General features: G+C 37.1%; 1 protein-coding gene across 1 annotated transcript in view; it reads left to right on the top strand.

Annotated features, from left to right (window-relative positions):
- LOC111050490 (cytoskeleton-associated protein 5) overlaps positions 1-22,638 on the top strand; it is an 81,963-nt gene that overhangs the window by 33,528 nt on the left and 25,797 nt on the right. The window contains 8 exon segments of the mRNA XM_039438572.1: positions 2,216-2,455; positions 5,099-5,261; positions 7,345-7,508; positions 9,006-9,215; positions 11,254-11,535; positions 13,338-13,541; positions 14,785-14,920; positions 19,270-19,463. Of these exon segments, the coding sequence (XP_039294506.1) occupies positions 2,216-2,455; positions 5,099-5,261; positions 7,345-7,508; positions 9,006-9,215; positions 11,254-11,535; positions 13,338-13,541; positions 14,785-14,920; positions 19,270-19,463 (1,593 nt within the window).

Raw genomic sequence — 22,638 nt, 5'->3', positions numbered from 1 at the left:
TAAGTTCTAGACTTTAAACAGCTGGAGTTAGAAAATTTGCTTTCCAAAACGGGGCGTAGTCGTAGTCATTGTCAAAGTCAAGTTTGAATTAAATTTCATAATACTAGAAAATTAAACACAAAATACTGTAAAGTTTCAGCTATTTTGTATTATTTAGAAATGTTCAATTTAGTCATGGAAAAACGTTTCCAATTATAGAAATGAGAAAATAAAAACTGCGACTACGCCCCGTGTCATTAAATTACACGCGTTTTGGAAAGCAAATTTTCTGACTAACTGTTTGAAGTCTAGAACTTAGCTAAATCCCGAGCTTGGAAACCGGCCTTATGCCATTTCCAGGGAAACTGACATTATTGGTGTCATTAAAGGAAATAAAATAAGATGGGCAGGACATGTCCAGAGAATGGATCCGGCAAGGGCACCAAAGAATGTACTGTACTGCACAGTACAAGGAAAAAGAAAGTGGAACGCCCAAAACTCAGATGGCTGGATGAACTGGAGAAGGACTTGAGAGAGTTGGGAATACGACGACTGCACTGGATAGAGAGAGGTGGAGACTGATTGTAGAGCAGGCCAAAACTCGACTATAGTGTTATAGTGCCACATAAGAAGGAGAAGAATTCTGATTTCATGTTAGATTTTATTCATTTATGTAGGACTACTGATAGTTTTCTTCGATAGAATTACTACAATCTAACAAAATCGAATAGAATATCCACTCAAAATATACAAAAATCAAATATGCTCCGCACTTACGTAGTGCTCTTGATTTTCTCTCACTCCAGGATTAGTGTGGATTCATAAAGCACACTGGACATTTCAGTTCCCGACATTTCCAGTACCGTGTTTAATACATAAGATTTTATTTGTGAATTGCATTTTTTTTTTATAAATATATTTTGTCTGTCTGTCTGTCGTGCTGCCGCGACAGTTAGTGGGAGTAATTTAATAAATTGAAAAATTGAATTGAAAAAAAAATTGAATTGTCCCTGTATGCAAGCTGCTTCAAGTGAATTTACAAATTGTAGATTAGGAATTAGTTTTGTTAGTGAGTAATCTCGACTAGTTCTTGGAATGACGTGAATGCATCCAAGGTAATTAGACTAGTAGTCCTGTGAACAGTAGACCTCACGCAGTATTCTCATCCACAAGTACCTGATTTACTATAGACCTTATGGAAATACAGCAATAGACTGGCTTCTCCACATATCTTTGTAATCACTTGTCAGCTGATTTATGATGAATAATTATTCTATAGTCTGATTTTTACAATAATATTGGCGTATGAAGGAGGCTCCTTTTTCCTTTTATATTATCCTTGAAATGCAAAAAATCCAAAAACCTTGTATATACGTCGACGTGCAATTAAAAAAGGAACATACCTGTCAAATTTCATGAAAATCTATTACAGCGGTTCGCCGTTAATGCGCAACATAAAAACATTTAAATATTCAAACATTTAAACATTAAGAGAAATGCGAAACCGTCGACTTGAATCTTAGACCTCACTTCGCTCGATCAAATATATTCCTAGGGTACCTTTAAGATGGATTTCCACTTACAGTATCTGTATCAGTGTTTGGTGCAACGATGATATTGGTCCCATGAGATTTAAGTAGACTATTCCCAGATAGCCCGGCTGAACGAGTTTGAATAGTCCCATTAATAGAAAATAGAATCAGTCAGAATCGCCCGCTGTTGGCTAAGGGCAAAACCGCATTAGGCAATTTTTCAGTCGGCACGACGGAACAGGAAGTTCTCAGATTGGCTGAGTTAGCATCTTGAGAGAGCTTACTGTCCAGCCAATCAGAGAGCTTCCTGCCCTGTCAACCGAAAAAAACGCCTAATGTGGTCTCGCCCTAATTCTCAGAAAATTATTCTCAGATTCCCAGCCAATTGGACGATCTGAGTGTCGACGACAATCGTCAATTGTTACAACTCTTTTAATTAATCATTTACCCAATCAAATAAAAATATAAATCTCAGTACCCTTTAAATTATCTTATCACAAAATGTTTCGGACATTAAAGCCATTTTCAAGTGATTTGAAATAAATAAATACTGCTGGAAGATTCTTATTTTTGATCATATGTTAGTATATTCATACTATTTTATGAACTAGGAATGTAAATTTTGGATAAAGGGTACTGAGATTTATATTAAAAGTAGCCCTAAAGAAAACATACAATCATTTACCCGTATTTCTCATTGTCAGGTGCGTTCAGAGGCGATCACGAAACTGCAGAACATCATCAACGAGCTTCGATTCATCTCGGGCTCCCTGGGAGAGGCGGCGCCCCTGCTCGGAGCGAGGCTGACGGATAGCAACAGCAAAATAGCGCAGAATGCCATCGCACTGTGCGAGTCGCTCGCCACCGCCTCTGGCACGGCCGGCTGTAAGCAGTATGTGCGCCATGTGTTTCCTGGCCTTTTACAGTGCACTGGCGACAGTAAGGTTAGTTCACTCTTGATGGAATTGATGATTAATAAAATTTATGCATAGAAAAAAATACAAATAGTACGAGGGTCATTTTCTTTCATCCTCCTATCAACCATAAATAGAAGACTAATGTTTATAAATCTTACTAAAAGTTACTTTCAATTCAATTAAATAATTCTTTATTGTCATATACAGTGCACAAGAATACATAGATATATGCTTCTACTATAAAGGAATAAATATCAATTTACAACGATGTATTGCATTATCGACCTAGAATATTATTGCTAAGCCATAGAAAGTTTGCAAGTCTTGAAAAAAATTAACAAAACTTGCAATTCTGTTATTCAAAATTCCGAGCCATCGGTCGACGACTGCATCGCAAACATGCCCACTATACTGTATATTATTTAATAACAAACAACCACGAAACGCAGCCACAAAACGATGGCCCAAAACAACTAGCCTATTAGCCTATACGAAATATAACTTTCAAAATACATAATTGACTTGCACCAATACAACAACAAAGGAAATAGTCCCACATGAGTCTTAGACTTGTAAGGACAATTACTTACTCTTATGATTATTCTTCAACATAATTGCCGTGAAGGTTGAGGCACTTTTAATACCAGTGGACCAGCCTACCAAAACACTCTTCATAGAATGCTGCCACTGAATGTTTTTATTATTATTATCTTTTTTTTCCAAGGGTGATGCCCACATGAAATGCGCGTGTGTGGTTAATTAATTTATTTATTTATACATTGATAGATACAATATCATTCTCAACTATGAATGATTGGGGAAGGAACAACAGGCTTAAAGCCCAAAACTGTTCCTTTCCCAAATTTAGATGAGGCGGATGATGATGAGAAATGAGTTTAAGTGGGCTATTATGTTATTTTGGAGCTCCTTGTTATTTTGGAAGCTCTGCCCAATAATTGGGCTTAAGGCTGTGCAAAGGCTAAAAATAAACTTTCTACTCGTGATATTTTTCAAAGTTTTTCGATTCGTATATCATCAAGCTATCAAAATGAAAAAGTTTTCTCAGGAAAACATTTTTTTCTGATCATTACTTTTTGAGATATGAGCGCCGAAAGTTTGAATTTTTGGGACAGAACATTTCAAATTCGGTAAGAGATAAATCCATGAGATTTAGAGGATAGATTCTCCATGGTCTAGTGAAATAATTTTTTTGAAAAATATCAATTTTTATGATAGTTATTCAATTTACTAAAAATAACTTTTAGTTGAGTTATTTTTGGTAAATTGAATAACTTTTTCAAAAATTGATATTTTCAGAAAATTTTTGTTTTACTAGATCAACAATACCATGAAAATCTATCCTCCAAATCTCATGGATTTATATCTTACAGAATTTTAAATGTTCTCTCCCAAAAATTCAAACTTCAGGCGCTCATATAGTCTCAGAAAGTAATAATCGGAAAAAAAATTTCCTGAGAAAACTTTTTCATTTTGATAGCTTGATGGTATACAAATCGAAAAACTTTGAAAAATATCACGAGTAGAAAGTTTATTTTTAGCCTTTGCACAGCCTTAATGTCTTGAGTTTGGAGGAAAGGTATAATTCACACGTGGCCAAGTCAGGTTTGTTTGGTGAGTGATCGAAATTAGTTGATTTGCTGGAGAAGCCGTTTGGTTGCACCAGCACAGTGAGGCCGAGTTGTCATGCATCACAACGATTCCGGAACTCATTAATCAATCAATCAATCATTTATTTCTTTCCAAAACATACATGAAAATGTACATGAAAAAGTCAAAAACTAAAACTAACTTAAAGCTAAAGAGAAATTAGTGACTGTATAAAATTCATTTTTTTACAGTAAACTCATTTATACTGTAGCATGCTAAATCCATCAAATATGCTCTCAGCAATTCCTTAAATTTTGATCTATCAGGTTCATGTCTTATGCAACCTGGGAGACAACCAATAAATTTTATTCCCATGTACGTTGGACTTTGTTTATATTTTTCCTTTCAACTGAAACCATTTCAACTGAGGTCTTTTCATTTCCGAGACCATTCAGACTTCATCACTCATGAAGTTTTCTGTGTTCACCTCATTCAATCTACGGTAGATTCCTGCTGAACTATCACATTTTTTAACAAAAACAAACAACTCTACACAAATAGCACTTGGCGACAGACTCAAGTGAGGCGGCCATGTTTGTGGGTCTAAAGGTGCGTACAGACTCTGCTCCGCAACCGAACGTCACTCCAGCAGAGCGATTGATGATCGACCGGCGAGCAACAGTGGTTCGACCGGGCAACGCGAGAAGATCTAACATCTTCCGTAACGTTCATGATGGGTGCGTGGGCGGAGCGACTGTGGTTCGATGGTGGTACGAGGGAGGAGCGTGCTCGGTGCGGGTTGGAAGCGCGAATATGTGTACGCAGCTTATAACTCGACAACAAACGACGATCTGTTCGCACCGATGACTTGACGCACCTACATCTGAGAACTTGATTAACTGAATAACTTGACGAACTGAAAACTGATCCTCTAAGGTTCTAATCTTGTGGCAGGTTAAATGTTTTGAATGTAGCTTTGACAGTTTATGTTCGAATCTTTGAATGCCATCCACATGTTCAAATCATATTGATGCACTTAGCAAAACATGTCTGTTTTTGAAGGCTTGGATTCGTACAGCAGCTGTGAACTGCATCAATACGTACGGCGAGCTGTGCGGCTATAAGGAGTTCTTCGACGGCGAAATGATCTTCGACGCTGTAAAGGGAGGATCGCCTGCTCTCAGGGCTGAGGTCTGGTCTTGGCTCAGTGCTAAGCTGCCCAACAGTAAGTAAATACCCACTATATTATCATTTATGTTTCTGTCTAATTTGATAAAATGATTTATTATAGTAAACTAGCTTACCAGGCGAACTTCGTACCGCCAAAAAGTCAATGTATCTTATGTCACACTTGACTTTATTTGGTGAATCATGAAATTTATCTGACCATCAATATTTTCATTCACATCTCAATACGGACTTCCTATGTGCTTAAAACTACCGTTTTAATACCAGTAAACAATTTTATCACAGAGTGACGTGTTTATTACATCTGGTATAAGTTTAGATGCTAAATCATAGTATCACAACATGATCTTGAATCATGATGATCTTCCCGTTCTACGTTAGCCGCTCGGCCGACAATTTCGAAAACATAGGTCTGTAAAATGGATTAATATATAATTATTATTAGCCCCCCTATCAAAATTTCTGGTCAGAAACCATCCCCAATATTCACACAACATATTCTCAAAGTTTCATGCCGTTCTCGGATCGGTTGCAGCGTTTAGAAGTACTATAGTGAGGTCCACGTTATAATGACAGTATTTGATCAACTTTGGTTTTGCTATCCTTGTCTATCTTTCGACAAAGCCGGTGATACTATCCTTTTCTAGGTCCAAAACGATGCCAATTATGTTTTTGACAGTGTATAAATATAATTAATTAATGCAGATATCGGCATCGCTATTCTTCTATCTTATATACTGCCATTATAACGTGGACCTTACTTTAGTTCTGTGATGAGAAAGAAACCACCTGGTCTTCCCCATTCAGTTTGTACTCCAGAAAATGAGGATCGAATCGGAACGGCAGTTGTTACTAGTCCTAGACGATCGACTAGAAGACTTGGTCTCAGGACTAGACGACACTGATTCGGTCCACATTTTCCGGAGTACGAACTGAACGGGGAAGACCAGGTGGTTTCTTTTCCATCACAGAACCAGTACTTCTAACACTACAACCCATCATACAGTATGGTCGCATTTATTATAACGTGTTACATTCCGTGTTCTAATGAACAGCTGATCAATCTCTGTTTTAACTGAAATTATACATAATAGCATAGAGAAACAATAGCATAAGTAGATATCCCATGGCATAGGGCGTTTATGTCGCAACTTTTACTGTTATCTCAAGCTGATAGCCCACGCAGTTCTTTCCCGTGAAGCTTTATGACGCTGGTAGTCTCTCATATTGTGCCGTTATTACTCTCTTACCCGGTCAAAACAGTAAAAATCAACAATAATCGACAGTAATCGGCTTGGGATAACAGTAAAAGCTGCGACATAAACGCCCTATACCATGGGATATCTACTTACGCTATTGTTACTCTATGATAATAGCCTATGGCCCTTTCAGCAGTATTCAGAGACTATTTTTGAAGCGTTCTATTATTTATAAACCTTAAAATTTTGACTCAATGTATGTACACTATGTGTTATGTTATGTACAGGGTCATTTGGATAAGTATCTCGCAAATGGAAATTTCCACAGTATCAATACACGAAACAGGCATAAAGTTAGGATTGAACAATATTCTCTCTCATACAAAGTCTCAGAACAATTTCCATTTCATGTCAATTAAACTTTATAATACCACTCCAGATTATTTCAAGCACTTACCTTTGTATAAGTTCAAGAATACGCTAAACGAAATATTAATTAGACAGTGATTATATACTGTAAATGATTTTTTTGATATTGAGTGAAGTTTTGTAGCTAGTGTTCTATATTGCTGTATTATTGTTACCATTAAGCAATTTATTACTTATACTTACTTGACGATGTCAATGTATTTCTTGTAAATATTGATGGCTAATGAAATTCTTGAGGTGCGTACAGATTTACGCGCCGAGAACACGAGCAATTCACTTATCACCAGCTGATTATATTTTTATTTGTACAGAAACGGTAAGATATAGATATAAAAAGCTTGGCTTCAGCTGATTAAAAGAGAATTGCTCGTGTTCGCGGCGCGTAAATCTGTACGCACCTCAATATTTATTATTCTTGGACAAATATAATTCTGAGCACGCTTCAACTGGAATCGATATTGAAATTTTACTAATTTGCTGTCTGATTTGCAGTGAAAACGGTGCCGAAAGAAGAGCTGTTGGTATGCCTGCCGGTGCTGTATGCCAACCTGGAGGATAGAAACGCTGATGTCAGGAAGAATGCGTCAGAGGCTCTGGTTGGCTTCATGTATCACCTCGGCTATTCGCCCATGATGTCTGCTTGCGAGAAACTCAAAGTAAGTATTGGCAGTTTATTTAATAATCTATTTAAACGGAAGATAGGATCTGTGCACTCAGAGAGCATTCAACCGTTCCCAAGTTCCAGCGGTCTTAGAAGAGTATATACTGGGTGGTTATAAAACGACTTTACAACATTGAAGGCATATAAATATTTATTGAAATTACTTACAGAATTTAGAAATGTGTCATTTTGTTACAAAATACTTCAAGTTTAAGGTGTGGGTGTTATTTTGGTTGGATGTGACAGCCGTTGGTAATGCGACATACATCCCTCCGATAATTGATTTCTTGCCACACTCGTACCAGCATATCAGGCGTAAATTGTGCAACCGAAGGGATCTGATTGTGATCTGATTTCAGAGGTCATTAGGATTGTCTGGTAGAGGTGGAACGTAAATCTTATCCTTAATGAAACCCTACAGGAAGAAATTCATCGGTGTTAAATCCAGTGAGCGAGGTGGCCATTCAATTGGCCCTGCACGGCCAATCCAGCGAATTTGGAAGCAGTTATCTAGAAAATTCCGAACCTCTCCGTGGAAATGAGCTAGTACACCATCATGCTGAACAAGTGGCCTTTTACTTTCTACTCTGAAATCGGATCACAATGCGATCGCTGCGGTTGCACAAGTTACGCTTGATATGCTTGTAAGAGTGTGGCAAGAAATCGATTATATCGGTGGGATGTATGTCGTATTACCAACAACCAAAATAACACCCACACCTTGAACTTGAAGTGTTTTTTTAACAAAATGACACCTTTCTCAATTCTGTAAGTAATTTCAATAAATATTTTTGTTCTTTCAAAGTTGTAAGGTCCTTTTATAATCACCCTATATATAGTTTATGGTTGGAAATACACAGTTTTATTCCTATCACATAAATATTTTTGGATTTAACTTGAATCCTGAAGGTTTAATTTGAATCTGGCAACGCTTTAATCCATAATACTAATGCTGCAAACTAAGGCTAGGCACACACCAGTTAGTCAAGACAAGACAAGACACGTTTAGTCACAATACTTCACATAGTTGCTCATGACGCAACACACACACTGATTAGTCATCCCAATTAGACATGTCTTCATAAGCAACTATGTGAAGTATTGTGACTAAACGTGTCTGATCATGTCTTGTCTTGTCTTGACTAACTGGTGTGTGCCTAGCCTTCGGTTTGCGACGAACAATAGTTTCTAATAAGGAAGTTGATGAAATTGTGATGCATTTGTTTGTGGTGTCTTAGAATGAAAACATAATTTGAATAAAAGAGACAAAAGTATCTACAGTAGCCTATCATTAAATATCGAGACCAACTTGAGAAGTTCTTAAGTTGATTTGATCATTATCGATTACTATTATCGATCATTGAATATCGATATTCGATAATAATATCGATAATTGAATTACGATATTCGATAATGATATCGATAATTGAATTACGATACGGTATTTCGACTAGTACTATCGATCATTAAATTGTATATCGTATGGTTGCAGCCCGCCTCATCGATCCAGGTTCGCGGCCTACTGGACAAGGCCCGTTGCCTGGTGCCCGAGCGCCCCGCTCCGCCCGGCAAAGGCGGCGCCAAGGGCGGATCTGCCCCAGGGGCGGCAACTGCTGGGGGCGGAGGTGCAGCTGCCAAGGGAGCCGCCAAGATGGGACCCGGCTCGTCCGCTACCATCACTAAGTCGTCGTCTAAACTCAAGGTGAACTCTATTTTCGAGGTTTATTTCGTTGAATGTTTTTCGAATTCGAATTGTTTCAAGTTATTTTGATACACACTAATAATTGATTTTCATTGTGTGACAGAATTTGTAGCTGGAGATTATGATCAGTTTGCACAAAAGCCTGTTAGATTTTAACCGTGATGAAATACCACAAGCACTAATCAGAGTAGCCTTCTTTTGAAAGAAGCCTTCACTGATTGGTTATCGTGGCATTCAATCAGATTGACATTTAACAGGCTTTTGTGCAACCGAGTCCATGAGATTAAAAAAATATTAAAGTTGACCGCCCGGTTGCATGTAGGTATACTAGATTCAACCGCGGTTAAATGATTCCATCTAACAAAACCAGGGCCACCGGAACGAATATGACAAAAATGCGTTTACATAATTCATAGCTGGTTAAATTCAATACACTTTCTTGCAACCCCAGCATTTGAGTTGAAAATTGCTTAATAATCCACGGTGTATTTGTTTTATTTTAGTGTTGAGAAAAAGATATTAACTGTTAAGCACGCTGAACATAGGGAGACCAAAGTCTGTGATATAATATATATAAAGTAATATTATTACTTTTAACATGAAGAGGAGAAACCCATTTCTCCCTCCACAGTTTGTAGTGTAGACACAGACAGACATCCTGCGCACAATTGGATGCGCCTTGTCATTTTGCTTCATGTTCTTGTGATGAAAACATCTCTGTAACATACACAAACCAATATACCTGCTGACCAGTAAACGACTTGGAACATTGCCAGCAATGGAGGGGAGTGTTGGTGCGTCGCGTTGCAAAGCTGTCTCACACAGACACAAAAGAAGGAGAATGCTGCTAGGTAGTGGGAGTGATTAGTGGAGGATAGAGCATCGGACCTCTCCGTCTTCGAGAAAGAGCCATGTTAAAAGTAATTTCTCTCGCAGCTACCAGCTGCCACGAGAACGCGTAATTTGAAATGTCAATTTCCAATTCCTTGCTCCCTCGACAGCAAGCTGATTGTGTTGGAATCAGCTGATAATCAGCCAATCGGAGAGCTTCCTGCCCTTGAAAACGCCTGAAAAAACGCTTCGTGTGGCTCGTAGTACTATTGTGTGGAGGCTGCTTCATGCAAGTGATTACTACTGTTCTTATTACATTAATGAAGTCTGGCCTTCCAATTTTCCTTGATTTGAGCCATTTTCGTAAATGTTATGCTATAGCCCTATAATTGACTACAATTTTTGTACGTATAAGATAAAAATATCGGGGCACCGAGCTTCGCTCGTTATTTATTTATTGACTATTAATAAACCGAACACAATTCTTTAAAATGATTGGGGAAGGACTAACAGGCACAGCCCAAAACTGTTTCTTCCCCGAATTTTGATTTATACACTATACATAGTCCAGAAAGTAGATTATGTTCCATGCACTTGAATTCAGATTCAATTTATCAGTCCAAAGTTCTAATTTAGATTATTTACAAACCAAATTGAATAACAAAATAACACTCACTAATCACTTAAAATGATCAAATAATGATTAACTTATAATGATATACTGTAGCTTAAAAAGATTATCCTGTTATGTCAACAAATCAGATTATTTTGATTAAGTCGATTAAAATTTCTAGATAATATTTCTCGCTGATTGATTACACAGCTGGAAATAATTATGTTTCTCTCCCACACACGCATCTTCTGTTTCGACAGATAACGAAATAATCATCTGTTTTCCCAAGGATGAATAATTGTTATCCGTTCCATGTCCTTCAGCGAGTTTTCCCAGGGATGAGACCTATTGCAATCGAATTCTTATATCATAAACCTACTATGTTCCAAATTTCGTGAAAATCGTTAGAGCCGTTTTTGACATCCGTTGGACATAAATAAGTATAAATAACCAAATATAAAAATATAAACAGATATACAGAAATGGCTCGCTTAATAAGATTACAATCTGCATTTTTGTGGATTCATGTTGAAAATGTTTGTTTTCGTAAGTGAAGTGACTTGACTGACCTTGTTTCCTTGTTCTCCGTTCTAGACGGCTAACTCAGCAAAATCGTCGTCAGCCGGCAGTCGCAAGGGAGCCGACGAAGAGGCAGACATCACCCCTCTCCTCCCCACCAACAACCTGAAGAACCAGCGAGTCATCGACGAACAGAAACTGAAGACGCTCAAGTGGAACTTCACGACGCCGCGTGACGAATTCGTCGACCTGCTGAGAGATCAGATGACCACGGCTGGAGTCAACAAGGCGCTAATCGCCAACATGTTCCATCCCGACTTCAAGTTCCATTTGAAGGCTATTGATCAGTTGAATGAGGTAAGTACTATGGTGAAATAGGAATGCATTGTTTAAATTCCTGTTTCCACCGTTTTCTGTAATAGAACTACATAGCTGTGATTCAAGTAATATTTGAAGGCTACTGATCAGCTGAATGAGGTGGGTGCTATAGTGAAATTGGAACGCATTGAAATTCAAATACAATTCATTGTTTATTGCCTCAAAATGATACACAAAAACAGTACATAATTGAAATTTATTTGCAAAAGTAAATTATTTACAAAAATCTGGTGTGGCGCACTCACACAACTTTCCTTGCCGTTATGAAAATTGATCACCTGACGCTAGTGTACATCTCAAGTCTACTATTCAAAGATATGAGACAGCGGGTGATAGGTCAATAACGCTGGAAACACACGAGGTCTGCTATCTCTTCGTAGTGAATGATTTAATAGAACCAACAGTTGCTAACAGTTTGCAATTTAATAATCACATTTTCTCGGATTTCAAGCTTATTTTCAATTCTAGGTGGAAATGTTACTGGACATTAATTGCAGAGATTTCCATGCTCAATCTTTTCCACTTAAAAGTTTTTGTTTAAATTGTATATGAAGGCTGATAATTGAGAATCTAAAATCAAACTTTGCATAGATGGGGCAAAGCTCCTGAAATTTTTACAGATATAGGACTTATTGCAGATGATAGAGCTTATCAATGACTATTCCAGGTATAAATTTGATCGAAATCGTTGGAGCCGTTTTCGAGAAAATCGCGAAAAACCCTGTTTTTGACAACATTTTCGTCATTTTAGCCGCCATATTGGATTGCATTTGATCGAAATTGTTCGTGTCGGATCCTTATAGTGTAAGGACCTCAAGTTCCAAGTTTCAAGTCATTCCGTTTACTGGGAGATGAGATATCGTGTACACAGACGCACATACACTCATATACACACACACACACACATACAGACCAATACCCAAAAACCACTTTTTCGCACTCAGGGGACCTTGAAACGTATAGCAATTTAGAAATTGGGGTTCTAAATTTTTTTCGGAAAGCAATACTTTCCTTACCTATGGTAATAGGGCAAGGAAAGTAAAAATGAATAGAACATAAATTGTATAAATTGATACATCATACAAAACTGTACTGAAAACTATATTTCCATCTGCACTGCTAACAAAGAGAACCTTGAGTGGTGAAAGTGAGTCGCAGGATACTACTTTCCCGTTTCCACCGTCTTCTGTAGTACATAGCTTGATTCAAGTTATCCCAGTATATCTGATATATCAAGTCATCCCGGTTTATCTAATACAATAAAAATTTATTGTTGTTTCTTGTTAATAATGATTCAATTATATTTTATTCGTCAAAGAAATTATGTTTTCCATGATTTAATAATAAAGTGTATCGTTTACTAGCTGCGTAGATGAACAAAGGTTGCTGTACAAACTTACTTTTAGAGAAGTGTGCACTAATTCCACTTCATCACTCTCAAATATTTTATAAATGAGAAATCATTCAACGAATGATTATCAAACATTATTTTGTTGATTTGTTTGTTATGTATTCTGTGGTTATGCTATGGTAGACCAACAAGCTATCTGCTCATGCGCAGACGGTTTATCCTATCGACCAATGAGAGCTCTTCGATGTGGTATATTGTGAATTCACCGCGGTCACAGTGCAGGATTTATTTACCGGTTACTGGATTTTGGAGCATTTACTGTCAAAATGGGACGTGTAACACTTTACCGGTAAATTGTGACTGGAACAATTTACCGTATTCCCAGAACGTACACTATGGTAGCACTAAATATTTTGAACGTTGTGCCTAGGACCTAGGCTCTCATTTGGCGGCGCTTGCCTGCAACCTGGACCTGATTCTGCGATGGATGACACTGCGCTTCTTCGACACAAATCCGTCGGTCATCCTCAAGGGACTCGAGTACCTGCAGACCGCATTCAACATGCTAATCGACGACGACTACATCATGCTCGAGAACGAGGCATCCGCGTTCATTCCCTACCTCGTGCTCAAGGTGAGGCTTCACACAGCGACATTATAGTAAGGTTCTCATAGTAATAACAGTATTTTTGTCACAGTCATTCAATCTCAGCTGTTTGCAGAACAAATAAACATATGATTCTCATTACAGCATACTCTACTGTAATGAAACCATATGTTTTCTTTACAGTCGAGTATGTTTCCTAGTTCAGAAATAGGAACAGCAAAACTGCTACAAAAAACCACCTTCAACGCTTCAGGTGGAAGTTTTGTCAACTTCCACAAAATTCCTGATTCCCAGTTTGTAAACTAGGCTATGTTTATAGAATGCATGTAGTAACTTCAGCACAAGCAGGTAATGTTTTATATTTCTCAATTATTCTTCTTCAGATTATTATGACAAAAAATAGTGTACGTTACTTGGACGTGAATGTCTTTTGCAGAGCTCTAATGAAATTCTAGTCTCGGCTAACGCCTCGACTAGAATCAGATTCTCGCCTGCAAAAGGCCCCTTCCCGTCCATGTGACGTAAGATACTTACGTATCAGAGTGTGTTCACTCTACAATAAGAGCCAATAATATTATTATTGAACGAAATTCCAAATTAAATGCTGTAAATCACCCCGAAGACTTATGCTACTGCAAATATTGACAACAGGGTAAACAGCTAGATTGGCTCTGAAGAGTCAATAATATTCCGATCACTTGCAGGGTCTGTGTATTTTAGATCTTCATTACGATAACCATCGTCGGTAAATTAAGAATTATTCCTCGGAATCTTCCAAACGTATTGGCAATCCGAAGAACTAGTCTTCACACACAGACCTCAGGTCCATGTGAAGATCAATCCTGGATAAAAGCACTGTCGGTTCACGACTCTTCCCTGATGAGCTATGAATGTTAATCATGATCAAAACTAGGATTACGATTTTTTGAGGATCACTTTCTATTTGTTTTAATTTCAACTATTTTGTTTGAGTTTTTTATTGTACAAAAATATCATTCTTATGTATGATTTCTTGTAAGAGTATGTAGAACTGATAGCAGATTGTGAATATATTGTTTTGTTTTTTATGAGGAATAAAGAACTTTTTTGAATTGAATTGAACTCAAAGAGGTTTACATTTTTTGAACTGTAGAGGACTGTTTTGGTTTGGTGGTTGGGAACGTGAAACAAGACTCAATAATAATTTCAAGGAATTTTGATTCAATATATTGTTGAAAGGATTAGCAAGAATACTATCAGTGAATTGAGAACCCTTTATCTTTTTGTTAAGGTTGGAGATCCGAAGGACGCAGTGCGTAACAGTGTGCGAGCCCTGTTCAAGCAGATTGTACTAATGTACCCAGTCTCTAAATTCTTCACCTACATCATGGATGGCCTCAAGTCTAAGAATGCCCGTCAACGCTCTGGTCAGTACTAAATTAGATTACTCAGAAAAAGTATTTGACTCTCAATAAAATTAATTATTGATTATCCTGTACTGCACATCAACCATCGGTATTTTACTAGGAAAACAACATACAATAATTGCATGACTAAGTTACAAAGAATTAATACAATTATTGAATACAAAGAAAAATTTCAAAAGGAAATTGTAATGAATGCAAACATTACATTGATGTAACGAGAGATGTATGTTGAAATTTTATAACTTACTCCCAACTGTTTTGAGAAGAATAAAGGCTCATAAGCACTTCATGTTTAAAACTAAGCTTTGGCTATGTCTTCATACGCCAGTTAAGGTGGAAAGTCTCTTCAAATTAAGCTTTTAGTTGAACATTTTCAATATATTATATTCATTGATTTAGTAAACTAAAATATTCCATCAAGTTTTTGATGTGTAATTCGTTTTTGTTTCGATGCTGTCACTGATAGATGTAATTTTGTTGAATTATTTCCAACCTTTTGTACTATTTCTAATAATTATGTTCTTTTATTTTTACTACAGTATGGAATTTGATTGGTAATTTTATTATATTGTTTACATCACACTTTCCAACTCCTTCTTCTACTACATCTTCATCTATATTAAATGATAATTTGAATACAAAGTCTGATTTATAAGCTTTGTATCTGATTCTATTCGCAAACAAAGTCCAGTAAGGCTAGTTTCACATTCATTCGGTTCGTTTCGTTTTCGGCAAATTCCGATAAGTGTGAAACGGTAATTCGGTTTGAATTCGGTACCGAATAGAAACCGCATAGCACCGAACGCCCTCTCGACACGAATAGGTTTCATCATATTCGAATTCGTTGCTAGGGAAACGGGGAAAAAACAAAGTCTTTTACACACGCTTGCCTTTTTTGTTTTTATTTTAAACTGTTATCGTGATTATCTGTTTCAAAATTTTCCAAGTCAAAATCATATGGTCAATTCATTTCTGTTAGTTCACAGGAACATTTCTTTCTCAATGAATAATTTGCTAAAAAAATATGAAAAATATAAATTAAAACTCAGGGAGAATTTTTATTCTTTTATTATTTTTTTTATTTTCCACGAATATTACATGATTTCATCAATGGAGAGAAGAGATGAAGTTTATATACCATGTGTCAAAACAAGAACAAATTTTCAATTCAAAAAAATCATCTCTCTGAACATCAAAAATTAACAAAATTAAAAAGAAACTATTCAAATAATTAACAATTTTTAATTAATTTTAAAATTTTGTTGTTCAAGAAATAACATATCACAATTTAACACAAGCTGTTATATTTAAATATACAAGCATGAACTGTGAAAATCCAGACACAGCTGTGTTTGAGAAGAAAATACCTAATCGGAACCGTACGAATTAAAATCTGACATGTATGAAAGCCTCATTCGTTTTCGGTAACGAACCGAACCGAACCGAAAACGTACCGAACCGAATGAAACCGAAAGCGTGTGAAGCTAAATCAAATCAAATCAAATTGTTTTTTATTTTGACAAAAAAAACACAACTCAGTGAAATAAAGATATAAACTTCTATACAGTTAGTTCCTGTCAAAATAAAAATACTACTTGCTAAATTATTTACAATTTGTATGCAAGTAGGAGGTCAGTGAAAAAAGTTTTTAATGCTACATTCACACACACACTCACACATCTTTCTCTTTCAAGTTGGTATGTGCAAAAAAGGTAAAATAAGTATTAGAATAGAATGGGAATCAGATAATTACAGAAAAATAACTCTCAATAGTTTCAGGCAGACATCCAGTAAGCCATTTTGATATTTGTTTTTTCAAAAGTATTTTGTTCTCAATATTTCTTATATAATCAGGTAGATAGTTGGAAAATTTTGGCCCCAAAAAGACAAAGGATTTCTGAAAAAAGTGTTATACACTCTGGGGTGTCTAGCTAAATTTTCAACTACTCTTCTAGTTCTGTATACATTATCATTCTCGAACATTTGCCGACTTCGATTGCCTGATAACATGTAAAAGGATGATAAGACTTTGAAAACATATTTATAGCGCAATGGCAAACAATCGAAAAATTGAAAGATAGGAAAAGAGTGTTCGATCCTGCTCACACCCTTCATACACCGTACTATGGCTTTTTGAAGCACAATTAGAGGTGCTAGATGGGTTTTGTAGGTGGATCCCCAGCAACTAATGCCATAACTTAATTTGGAATCCACCAGAGCAAAATAGAGTTGCCTGAGCACAGCTGAAGGAATGAATTTTCTAAGGTGGTAGATTTTTTTTTGAATATGGCGGAGATAATTTTTTTAATTTACAAATGTGATGAGACCAAGAGAGTTTCTCATCCACTACCAGACCTAGATACCTGATGGAATCAGTTTGTGCCACAGTACCACAATCACAATTGATTTGACTACAAGAAATTGTATGAAATTTTAATGGGTGAAGGAGTTGCCAAGGAGTAGACAATGTGAATAATATATATTTGGTTTTAGAGAGGTTTAGGGCTAGGCCATTCTTATTGAACCAGGAAAGCATTCTATTCAGATCTTCTTGCATAATTTTATTTAGGTTTTGCACGTCTGTATTACAATAAGAGAAAGCAGTATCATCTGCAAAGGAAACTGGAATACCATTAAAAATACCTGAGAAAAGGTCATTTATAAAAATGAGAAATAAAACTGGTCCGAGTACTGAACCCTGCGGGACCCCACAGTCCACTTCCAGGATCTCACTTTTGGCATCCCCCAGGGCAACATATTGCACTCTTTTACTCAAATATGATTTGAACCAATTCTGAGGCACACCTCTTATACCAGCCCTGGATAGTTTGTCAAGCAGTAGCGAATGTTTAACTGTATCAAAGGCCTTTCTGATATCTAAGAAAAGACCAGATACCGGAGGAGCAACTCTGGCATTCAGGCTATTATATAATGTTGACATGAAGCTCTCAAGAGCCATTTCCGTATTACAACCTTCACGGAAACCAAATTGACGTGCATAAAAAAAATTTGTTGAATTTAAAAAGCATAATATTCTTTTTTTGACTACCCTTTCCAGAAGCTTGGAAAAAATCGATAACAGTGAGATTGGTCTATAATTGTTAAATTGAGATTTTGAACCACTTTTAAAAATGGGAATTACCTTGGCTAGTTTCATTGCTGTTGGAAATTCACCCGTTGATAAACTATGATTGAAAATATCAATCAGAATGGGAATCACAACAGTTGCAATAGACTTTATCATTTTTGATGATACACCATCATCCCCTGGAGCCTTTCCTTGCTTCAAATCGTTCATATACAAGAGGAGTTCATCATATGTTACTGGCTCAAAAAAAAAATAGAATGTGGGCAGTGGGGAATTTGAAAGAAATCGTCAGTCTCTCCCAACTCCTGATCAGCACCGTTTGTGACTGAAGATGCTACTTCTTTAGAGACATCAACAAAAAACCTATTGAAAAGATTGGCCAAATCACAAGGATCCGTTATAATATTATTACCATGTTCAATTTTAAATTTATTGTTACTACTTTTCTTATTAGAGTTACCACATAATTTATTCAAGATAGACCACTTTTTTTGAGGTGGCAGGTCATTAATTGTGGAATAATATTTCTCTTTTTCTATTCTGATCCAGGATTTGATTTTCTTGGAAAATGATTTCAATTTGGCTTTTATTTGAGTATTTTCTGGATTTCTTCTAACTTTTTTAATCAATTTATCTCGGGAATGGATTGCTTCACATAAACCATTTGTTATCCAGGGTTTAAGTTTTCTTAAATGCGTCCCTCTTGCCACTATTATTCTAGAGGATTTAGAACATTCAATAAATTCATTCAAAGTGTTTAGAAATGTATTAAATTTGAAATCTAAGTCATCACTGAAGAGAACATCACTCCAGTCATGAGAGCGCAACATTTCCTGTAAGCGCCCATAGTCTAGAGTAACCCTCTCCCCAATAACATATTTATTGCTAGCCTAACTTACTGTACTTTTTGTTAGTAGTATCAGAGAAAAGATAGCATAAGAAGATGGGTTGTTTATGTTCCAAATTTCAAGCCGATTAATGTTGACTACTGTCTATTATTATTGTCCTGGCCGGGTAAGAACGGCAGTGTGAGAGACTACCGCGATACGTAGCTTCACGAAAAAGAACTTCTAAGACTAGGCTTATGTTGAAAATTGGAACAGTGAAATTTGGAACATGAACGGCCTAAACCAGGGGATATCTATCTTCTTATGCTACCTTTTCCCTTGGTAGTATGCTGTTCACTTGTAAACGTGTTCTACATTTTTGTGAATATTTTGAATGGAGGAGTGAATGAATTTGATCACGTTGTTGTGTGTAGAATGCCTGGAGCAGCTGGGCTACCTGATCGAGTCGGTTGGCACGACTGTTTGCCAGCCATCGGCCGGTGTGGCGCTGAAGGAGATCGCCAAACACATCTCGGATAGGGACAACTCGGTGCGTAACGGTGCACTCAACTGCATTGTGGCCGCGTACTTCCTCGACGGAGAAAAGGTGCTCAAGACAGTCGGACAGGTCAGTCAAACAACAACTTGTCACATCATTTTTAAGATTAAAGCTGGGTTTTTGTTAGTGCGTAAATGCCGTCGTCGACCACGACAGGGTGAGGATCTCACATTTGGTGGATTTCAATTTGTCCAAATAACCTAAAAAATGAATTATGTTCAACAATGTTCTAATGGGGAGGATTGAGTTTATACTTTTAAATAGCAATATGTTGATATTATTAGAAATGTTGGATTCTTGAATAATTAACACAAATAATGAAAAGTTATTCGATCAGCTGTTTTAGCACACTTGAAATCTGAACAATATTAATGTCAACAATGCTTGTCGTCGTTGATTGCGGAAATTTGCGCACAAACGAAAATGCACCTCAAAGCGTATCAGTACATAATATAACAGAGCACAACGGCTCTGTATCATACTAGGATCGGTATTGGAACGTTATAGGAACAGCACATGCAACAAAAGAATGGTTCACGTGTATTATTACCTGGCAATGCCCACTAGACCTTTTGTAACCGTATCGTATAGAATATAGAATAGAATAGAAAAATGCTTTTATTCTCCATTAAACTATAAATACACAATAAGTAAACACACATTTACGGCTTGATCACACGATCGCCAGCCGGAAAGTCGGAAAACATGCGATTGTGGAAAATACATAAATATGATCCAAGTGTATAGTAAAATACAGAAATTATACGAAATAATGATGAATCAAGTAGTCACACAGTAAGCAATATAATGTATAGTGTAATGATCTAGTCAGTAACGTGAGTGAATATACAATGAGAAAGGTTGAATTCTCAAATTGAAACCAACTCAAAATAAAAAACAAGGCTTGAACTAAAATAAACAGAATGTTGAAGAGAGCAGAAAATAACAATTACAAGTGATACCAAAAATCAAGTAGTGAGTGCCTCGACAAAGTAGCCAATGATAGCTCTACCAATTAAATTCCTGGGTGAGAACATGTCTGTAATTCCAGGCTTCTCTACAGTAAGAGGCTAGTTTCTTCCAATCTTTGCCGTTCATGTACATAGTAAACTCTTCCCTTGATTGTTCAACAACACCAAACCATTTCTTCCTCCATTCCTTCAAAAAAGGGCATCGAGCAATGAAATGGAATACATGGAATACACATCCTCAGCCTCCTTCAGATTGCACATCGAGCAAATATAGTTCCCATTAGCTACCCAAGGTTTATAGTTCAAATGGATTAGCTCACCCCTTGCCTTGAAAATCGACCTCATAACCCACATTTGGGTGTCCTTTCCAATGTATTTCTTGTCACTCAGCTCAAAATCGAAAGTCCTGTACAAAGCATGAAACCGTCCCGCTCGTGCTTCACCTATAAATTTATTTCTGTGAAACATTTGCAGAACAGACAGTATGCTCTGGAAAGACTCCCTCCAACTTATCACGTTCCGTATCACTCCTAACCGTACCGTATAGGAAAGTGTCATGACCGCTCACCGTAAAAATTTCTCGGGGGATATATTTTGCTGGTTACGTTCCGTTCTACAACCGTAGTATAGCCGCGTATGTACCGCGTTGTAGACCCACGTTGTAACTAGTATAGCGTATGTGCTATGTGTAGCAGAAGTGGAAGGGGTAGTCACGGTCATCATACGCGTTGTATACCCGTTATAAACGCGGATATAACCCGTTTATAACGTGTATCTAACGTCGATACGTAGCAGTGCGCAAATCTAACGTCGATACGTAGCAGTGGGCATTGGCATGCATGTTACGTGCCGGTCACGTTCCTATACCAATCCTAGTATGATACGGTGCAGTGAGCAGACACCTTAAGCCTCATTTCTACCTCTGCTCAGCGTCTTTATTTTTTCAACCTAAACTGTGATCAGTATATCGTGAACCTGATGTGGTCAAAATGATCAAAATTGGTAGACTGCGATGGGCTGGCCACCTTATTCGGGCAGATGAGACATACCCACCAAGGAGACTTATGCTGTACAGGATGGAAGGGAGGCGAAGACCAGGAAGGCCGAGACTGCGCTGGATGGACGGTGTTGACAAGGACGCACAAGTGATTGGAGCCAGAGGTTGGAAAGCGAGGGCGGAAGACAGAGACGAATGGAGGCGAATACTGGAGGAGGCCAAGACCTGTAGCGGGTTGTAGCGCCACTGATGATGATGATGAAACTGTGATCAGATCAACCTAAATCCAGCAGACTCCTTCTTTCCCCAACCCTCCTCAACACCTCCTCGTTTGTAACTTTATCCCTCCAACTGATCCCCTCCATCCTTCTCCATATCCACATTTCCAATGCCTCAAGCCTCCTCTTATTCTCCTTTCTCAGCGTCCAAGTTTCTGCACCATACAGTGCCACACTCCAAACATAGCACTTTATTATCCTTTTCCTTAGTGTCTTGTCCAGTTGGCTACAAAGAATTCTCTTTTTCTTATTGAATGCTGTTTTTGCGATAGCAATTCTTACTTTGATTTCTTTGTTGCATTTCATATCCTCTTCCATTATGCTTCCTAAATATTTGAAAGATGATACCTGTTCCAACTGTTCACCCTCCAGTACAGCATTCCCCATTCTTGCTTTCCCTGCACCAATTCTTATGCACTTTGTCTTCCTGACGTTTATCCTCATTCCATACCTCTCACAAGCCTCATTCACGTCTCTCAACATTCCATTCATCATTGTCCAGCTATCAGCCAGGATCGCCATATCATCTGCAAATCTTATGCACTCTATGTATCTTCTATGTGTCATGTACCTTTTCTAGGTACGTGATATAAATTTTCGGCTCTAAATTTATTGTCTAAATTTAATATTTTCTAAATTTGGCTTTGTGGTTTTGTGTATTGTTTCGGTTTTGTATATGTTTGGACTTTTTAACATAAAAAAGATATTCATTTCGATGTGAAAAGTGTAAATTTAAAGTATTGTGCTTACTATAACCTTTTTGTGTAGTTGAGAAGTTGATATTGTGGTAATTATTCATATTGAATGAAAAAGACTAAGAAATTGTCAAAAAACACAGATTTATTGATACTTAGAAAGACCGGTCTCGGTTATTACACCATTGTCAATCTCTGATAAACTAATTTATCAAAGTTATAAACTAGTTAAAGTAATAACTAGTTATCAAAGTTATAAACTAGTTATCAAAGTTATAAACTAGTTTATCAGAGATTGACAAT

The sequence above is a fragment of the Nilaparvata lugens genome, chromosome 12 (genome assembly GCF_014356525.2).
Source record: "Nilaparvata lugens isolate BPH chromosome 12, ASM1435652v1, whole genome shotgun sequence".
In the NCBI taxonomy this organism is placed as follows: domain Eukaryota; kingdom Metazoa; phylum Arthropoda; class Insecta; order Hemiptera; family Delphacidae; genus Nilaparvata; species Nilaparvata lugens.
This window is presented reverse-complemented; position numbering and strand designations above follow the sequence as displayed.